Below are 8,207 nucleotides of genomic sequence, written 5' to 3'. Positions count from 1 at the left end.
TCGTTCAGCAAGTCATTCACATATTTTAACTATGTACGTACAAAGCCATATATGTAGCATATACGACTGGTTAGTGCATTACAATTCATCGGTTTGTTGTGCATTGTAAAACATTTATTGAGTTGAACGAACAAAATATACTTTAAAAATCCATTATTGTCCTAATTATTTGTTTGTCCAAATATTTAATAAACGATAAGATGTCCCTAATTTGCTAATGGACGTGATTATCATGGCATTTTAAAATATCGAGTGCCGATATCTGTGGCAAAGAAGTTAGCACAGTGAGCTAGGACGCCAGGGATATCTGGTTCGATTGGTTGATTGATTGAGTTGGTGTTTTAAGTCCACTTTATGCACAGTAAGGCTAATTGGTACTGGACCTACAGTTTAAAGTGGGATCCGAAACACTATGTGCCTCCACCGAGTATCGAACCCGGGATCCCTTGATTACAAGGCGACGACGCTACCACTGCGCCATCGGGGAGGCCTACATCTGGTCCGAATCCCGGCCTGGGCTTAGGTGTTTTTGTGAGTGTCCTTCATCAATTTATTTGTGCACAGCAGGGGCGTGCCGTGGCCTTTCGTGATAGGCAAGCGATGGGTGAATTTTTCGTTTCGGTTAATTATAACAATTTCAAATATAATATAGGCCTACACACATCCCCATTTACAATAATGTGCATAGTGGTGACGTATCGGGCTTGAGTGTGTGAAGTGCATACATACCGTAAAATCAAATCTTCGTTGCACGGTTTTTAAAGAAGGAAAACAGCCTTTCGATATAACTTTTAAATTCCAACCATGAAGAAAATTATGATTTACCTGATATTTGAGGGCAACTGTAAATTAAATTACGTTCTTCTTTAATCCTGAAAATAAGAAACATCCTATTAGCATGAAGTTTTGATATTAAATAAACGGACGGGTTTTGGTTTCTTACTTGGCTAGAATTATGAATCATGCCTTGTCTTCAGTTGGATGCAAGCGCAGATGTGATTCTGCGAACGTTCATGTCTTTGCACTGCATTATAAAAATTGCTCAAATCACTCACCGTAGCCTGTATAGTTCCATCAGTGGCGTGCTCGGGATTTTCGAAAGGGAGGGGTTATGTATACTTTTTCTTGGTAGTCAGCCCTCATTTTGTCATATTTTCCTACTTTTGACGTTCTTTTTTAGGAATACTTGGCGAAGGGGGGGTTATAACCCACATCACCCCCCCCCCCCATTTTGGGCACGCCACTGAGTTCCATGGTCCTAAATTTGTATTGAATAAAACGCATGGCCAACAAAATAATTTATTAAGATCATTGCTGCCACATAACCAGATAATATTGTTATACTGAGATGTTTTAAACTGCCTTATGAAAACTTTCCCATCTTTCTTAGTTGGTTTGGTTATGAACAATTCAGGACACGGTCGCTCATGGTTCACAAGCTCCAACCTTTCCACCTTATATTCTCGAACTGAATGGTTTTGAAAGAAGGCATCTAATAATCAAGTCCTTACCTGCAACACTGCAAATCGATGGCTCGTCTGGTATGTCAACCATGGCGGAAATTTTCAATGTAGAATCATACTTTTACATCAGGTACAAAAACACTACGCAAAGAACAGAAAAACACAGCACAATATCACAGTAAAAAACAACACGCTTCTTCCGTTTCACCCTACATGCAGTTGCAGTGTTACATACCCTCCATATTTCCGAGTAACTGACTGAATGACGGATATGTTCAAGTACCGGCTGTGATTTCATTTCTTATAAATAGCATACGACTAGTGATGATCACTGGCTAACTTCATAATGTAATTTGTTGATTACTATAGAGTTTCAAACATGAAAATAGTACCGCGTTAGGTGGTGTTAAGGACGCACAGAAAATTCTGGAAGTTAGCAACCTTGTGGCCAGTGTGGACGATTTTTTTCCAACACCCTTGCCAAAGACAGATGCGGGCTTGGTGTCGCTTGCCCTCTGTCTTTTTTCTTCGTGAACGGGGATCGACAGTGACCATGCAAGAACTGCATAAGTCACTCGAAAAGCGGGGAGAAAGGCGAGCAGTCCTCTTCTTCTAACGCAGTCAGTCGTGCCGCATCACCCAGAGTCGTCAAGGGCGCAGCCGGTTTATGTTCCAAGCCAATAGAACAGGAAATAGGGGAAATCAAAATTCTGTAATGTAAATATCTTATAGTAAATAAATTCCATTTTAAGGTATATAAAGGCATTGAAAAACACGGACTTAAGATATCAAAAGTGTTTTAAAAAACAACGCAAGCGACCAGGCACGTATCCAGGAATTCCTTTCGGGGGGGGCTCAACACCATTTTTTTAAGGGGTATAGTAAGAACCTCACAATTGTATGTTCAAGACCAGTGGTGGCAATTGGGTTCCAAAAGGGGGGGGGGGTGAAGGGCGGTGCAAGGAAAGTTTACTTTCTCTTGGCAGACAAGGCTTAACATTAAGAGGCCATAATGTTGAGGCAAGAAAATAAAAAATGGGGACCAACTATCCTTAAATCGTCGCCACTGTAAGGCTGTCATTTTAATCAGAACGTGAAATCGGAACATTTTTTACCACTCGACTCCTCTGTTTCCATGCATTAACATTATATGCCGGAACCATCTCGGTATGTGTGTTTGTCCATTTCTTCTCATCTGGCATAAAAACATCTATGGTATCTTTGAGAGTTTTTACGAAGCTGTTACACATGCACGGGATGGACAATTCACTCGACAACGCGAGATTCAAACTGTGGGTTGCGAACTGGGCGCAGACAGTTCTCGAGTATTTCTCTCTGATTTTAGCCTGAACACCACTAACTTGTCTTGTCCTCCCATTTTTGCAGCTCGTATAAAAGCCAAAACCCACCACATTGTTCAGATTCAGTCCTTAGCACTCACAAGTGTTCAAAAATGCCTGTCACAGCTTCCGCTGTCTTGTCATATATCGGCACGAAACAAAGGAAGTCTACTCGAATACAGGTGGATCACGAAACAATTAATGCACATTGAAAACCCTTCCGTTCCCAACACATCTAATGTTTCGTTTCTCAGTATGATCAAATGCTTAATCATTTATCTCCAGTGACGTGCCCAAGGGAGGGTTGGTGAGGTCATAACCCCATTTGACCCAGCATTTTTTTAAAAAAAATAAATAAAAAAAAGAGGAACGTCAAAGACAGGAAAAAAATGGCAAAATCAGGACTGACCACCAAAAATAGTATGCGTAACCCCTTTCCCTTCCGAAAATCCTGGGCATGCCTCTCTTTATCTCGGGCACATTTTTTTTTTAAAATCAACTCACCAGAAGTTTTTATCATTCCGTATTGGAGATTGAAGTAAGATGCGTTCTTCCTGCAGGTTTGAATATGATCCTTTAGGGTGCTGTCGTCTGCCTGCTTTCACACCTAAACTTAACAAGGCCCTAATTTTCCATCCTTGTGACTTGGATTTTCAAGACGTAGGAAGGTTTCAGACTGAAGGGACACGCGATACATGTCGATTGGAATGTGCCAATCAACAGCAACGTTTCACACCATAGCGACACAAGAGGACGCACAAACCTAATCTTCAGGCGACACGGTGTGAAATCTCCCTTATTAGGCCACTGTTATTGTCACCTCGACGTAGTTGTTCACCACAGAAAAAAATTCTCCTCAACCGGTGGGAATGCTCCTCAGTTTTCTTCTCTCTCCTATATTTTCTGTGCTTGTTCACTATACAGGCAACACCTTACGATTTGATATACACAAGACATGTACTATGTAGACATTTTAACGAAAAATCGGTTCAAGTCAAGGATGGCTAGTTGGTAGAGCCCTGATTTGGGTCCTGGTAGAGCCTGCAATTTCCGCCTAAAATGTCTACATATGCAACATCTTCCTTTTTCTTCTCGACATTCATAAAATTTTCGGCTGTCTCTTTATGGTAGTTAAGTGTTTCAATGTATTTCGAACCCAGTAGGCTTAAACACAAAAGTTATTTTTTTTTTACCATGAAATTCTCGGACTGCATATACGAAATTTAGTTCTGGCAAAACTAAATCATCACTCAAAACTTTGATTTTCAGTTGATCTATGCAGCTTATTTCTGTTTTAATAAAGCACTCCAATATCCGGTACTGCTGAAATATTCACTTTAGAGAGAGAGAGGCCTTGATCTCTTCGGCCCTCGAACCGAGCTATCACTACTCTGAGGCCCCGGAAGTTCTGCTGTCATCAATGTCTTCATTTTCGAATCACTATATATCTTATAAAGCAACCAGAGGATGCTGACTGATATGATCACCAATCGACTGTATGAATTGTCTTACCTCTGAAATCTCATTAACCGATTCTTTGTACAGATCAACCGAAAAATTGAATCCGCGTATTTATATCCTCGTTATATTCTAGAACGTTCCACAGATAAAACGATTCGTTAATATTGCCAGTAGTTGACTCCTTCTCTCATTCAAGAACGTACCCTCTCCCGGCTTCCAGAGATTAGAAATTACAACGAATCGCCCTACGTGTGGCGCTACCTTTGCTGTGCAGCTTCCAAATGCTGACAAGTCTCTACATAGTGCTCAAGTGCGCTGCGACAACACCGAAAGCGTAAGAAAAGTTTAAGTGCAATATTATCAACAACAGGGTTATAGAACTTTCTCCGTCTTGCCTCGATAATTTTCTATCTCCTTAAATCATCGTCACATTATTCAAAAAGCCAAAAACCTAATTTTATCTAGTGTAAAATATAAAATTTCCTGGGGGGGGGCTCGAGTACCCTCAACCCCACCTTGGATACGTGCTATTAACAATAACAGGGTTATATAACATTCTCCATCTTGTCTCGATAATTATTTCTCCCAAATTATCATCACATTATTCAAGAAGCCAAAATCCTAATTTTATCTAGTGTAAACAGAAAAAAATCCTGAAGGGGGGCTCGAGCCTCCTGATTTCCACCTTGGATACGTGCTATTGACAATAATAAGGTTATAGAACGCTCTCCGTCTTGTCTCGATAATTATTTCTCTCAGATTTATAAATTTATTATCTTTACATTATTCAAGACGCCAAAAATCTAATTTTATCTAGTGTAAATTGAAAAAAATTCCTGAGAGGGGGCTCGAGCCACTTCATCCCCACCTTGGATACGTGCTATTAACAATAACAGGGGTGTAAACATGCTCCGTCTTGCCTCGATAATTATTTCTCTCCTTACATCATTTTCACATTATTCAAGAAGCCAAAAACCTAATTTTATCTAACGTAAACTGAAACATTTCCTGGGGAGAGGGTCGAGCCCCCTGTGCTCCATCTTGGATACGTGCTATTATAAATAACATGGTTACGGAACATTCTCCGTCTTGCCTCGACAATTATTTATTTCCTTAAATTATTGTCACATTATTTTATTTCACACCACAAGAAACAAAAAACCTCATTTTATCTAGTGTAAACCTAAAACTTTCGGGAGGGGCTCGAGCCCCCTAAGCCCCCCCTCTGGATACGTGCCTGCAAGCGACGCTTGCCCCGCCTTTCCTTACCGCACGTTTCTGGTGCACAGCACGTCCAGGTTTTAATCCCGGCCTGTTCATGGTTAATCTTTATTGTAATTGCAATTTCATCATATCGTCACTGATCCTCATCTTCGCGTTTAGCCAAAAATGGCTGAAAAACAAAGTAAAATAAACCAAATTATTCAATCATTCAATTTCATTACATCGTCTTTAGAGGGTGAATTTATATGCACTAAATGAGGCCAAAACATTAAAACAAGCGTATGGACTTAAAATATGCACTTACAAATTATAAAAGCGTGTCCCAAGAATTGCGTATTATGGTCTGTATATATTTTACGACATTTCCAATTAGTTCCTTTTTAATTTATTAACAGTAGAACGAGAGAAGTCGAAAATACCTCCCACCCGACCCCCACCCACCAGCTTCCCAATGGTTGTCGGCACTGTCAGCGGCCAGTGTCTCCAAGGACCTACCACCCTCTCCCCTGCCCTACTTAAGTTTCCTGTCCCCTCAGTTCTTTTGTGAATGCAGAAGTGAAAGGCAATATTTTAAACTGTTACAGGGGACCCCACCAAAGAAGACGGAAGCAGCAAACAGCAGAATCGATGTGTTTTGTGATTTCTTTATAGTATAAGAAAAACATGATTTGCGAACGACCCCAAAAATAGTGTAAACAAAATTTGAGACATTGAAACATTTTTCGCAAATGCACACAAGTTTCTCATACAGAGTACACACTGGCGTACGCAGAGAGGGGGCTGAATGTGCTGCAGCCTCCTCCGAAATTTTGGTAAAATTAACATTTTCTAATATAACCAGCAAAGTACTCTGAAGAAACCATCACACTATGGTCTCTTAATACTAGGGCATGTCTACCAAGACAAGGGTTCTCTTTCGCACACACACCCCTGTTTCGACACCCAATGGTTGCCACTGTCCTCGGTTACCATTTTTGAGAGTGGAAACCTCTAAATATAGGAAATATCTTATTGTGTGTGCCACCCCTATTAGAAAGTAGCTATAAACTCTCCACCTTCACACCTTCAGACCGTCCCAAAAAAAATCCTGTGTACGCCAGTGATTACACACAACATTAGATATAAGCAGCGAAAATACACACATTTCGTGTAAATACACACACGCAACGCTGTACTGAAGACAAATTGAGCGGAAACTTCAACTTGAACTTTCTGCGGATTCTGCTGAGACACCCTGTATAGATCCACCACCGCATTTGAAACCCTGGCATGGAAGCAAAGGAAGGGTCTATATTTTGGCAAAATAAACTTTATTCATAATTGGGAAAAGAGAGACGCGGTAGTATATAAATATGGAGAAACTAGTACTCACTTTTATCCCCGAAGCTGTTTTTTCTTCTTTTTCCATTAATTTCAGTGGCCACTGCCACCATCCTCGTTGGAACTTGCTGCGCTGTTGCTTGGCCAAGCCAAGCCAATGAAATTAATCGAAAAAGAAGAAAAAACAGCTTCGCGGATAAAAGTGAGTACTAGTTTCTCCGTATTTAAACTTTATTGTTCTCTCTATTCTTCCATTTTGGATAAGAGGCGGAAGAGGAGCAGACGGATCGACCCTCTAGCATCGCCACTGAGTCGATACTGGGTCTCTCTCTCCCTTAGCCGGCCTCCATGGCGGCGTGGTTAGCACAACGCGCTACGATGCCAAAGATCCAGGGATCGAAGCTCAGCCTGGGCATGAGTGTTTTTTGTGAGTGTCACTTCATCAATTTCATCATATCATCTTTAATTGTTATCTTCGTGAAGCGAGGTATAATGAATGGTAAGGGAGAAGACTTCGGTAAAAAAAAAAGAAGAAAAGAACAAGACGAGACGAGACTCAGACTTTGTGAAATTTCAGAAACATTACCTAAACGAAATTTGCTTTACTTTGCGACTTCTCCAGCGATTTAAAACAAATATCTCGTTGTTTATATGTCATATTTAATTTTAAATATTTACAATTGTAATATATTATAGGGAATTGTGACCCGGTGTCGCGAGATTGCATATCTTTTCAAGTTAAAATTCCTATTTTCAAGAGTTCGTAACGTCACGACGAGGCGTCAAATGAAACAAGTTTATTTAGCAGTTTGTGTTAAATGATCTCTCTCTACACGTTATGTTACAACTTGGGGCATCTCGGAGGGCCGTTCGTGGTGTATGTCAGACTAAATACATTCTTTGAGACGAGACAGAGACTTGCTCTTCGATACCGAGAACGAGGTAGGTATATGAATGACTATGTATGCCGAGACTATAACCTGAGGAGTGCCTCTAATAAATTTTGTAACAATGTCCATAACTATTGGAACTAGTAAAGTATTTTCCTTGTTTAGAAAGTTTTCTTATTTTTTATACTCATTTCCACACTGTCGTATTTTCCTAATATTCCACTTCCCCAGTTGTGATTTGTTGCCAAGTTCAAAGCATACCAACAATACATCTGTGTTTCGGTTTTCAATAGCGGTGTCCTGGGCTAAATGCAATAAGTCTTCAACCTGGGCTTACATGAGGCCTATTGACAGCAGCAGATAAAGCCCTCATACTTACCACATTAGAGTCCCACAGCATAACTGAACTTCATGGCACGGTGCTGTATGCACGGGAAACTTTATATTTTTTTTACCTTACCTCGGCTTATCGACAATTTCAGTCTGAAAATTTGGATCGACGTTCGAGA

General features: G+C 40.4%; 1 protein-coding gene across 1 annotated transcript in view; it reads right to left on the bottom strand.

Moving 5' to 3' along the window:
• Window positions 1-842: 842 nt before the first annotated feature.
• The window catches only part of LOC145983927 (uncharacterized), a 128,561-nt gene continuing 121,196 nt past the window's right edge, over window positions 843-8,207 (bottom strand). Inside the window, exon 12 of the mRNA XM_083117091.1 lies at window positions 843-872. Within this exon, the coding sequence (XP_082973217.1) occupies window positions 867-872 (6 nt within the window). The 3' untranslated portion in view covers window positions 843-866. The remainder of the gene's footprint in view (window positions 873-8,207) is intronic.

This window comes from Lepisma saccharinum, chromosome 2 (assembly GCF_977018435.1).
Source record: "Lepisma saccharinum chromosome 2, izLepSacc3.1, whole genome shotgun sequence".
Lineage (NCBI taxonomy): Eukaryota > Metazoa > Arthropoda > Insecta > Zygentoma > Lepismatidae > Lepisma > Lepisma saccharinum.
This window is presented reverse-complemented; position numbering and strand designations above follow the sequence as displayed.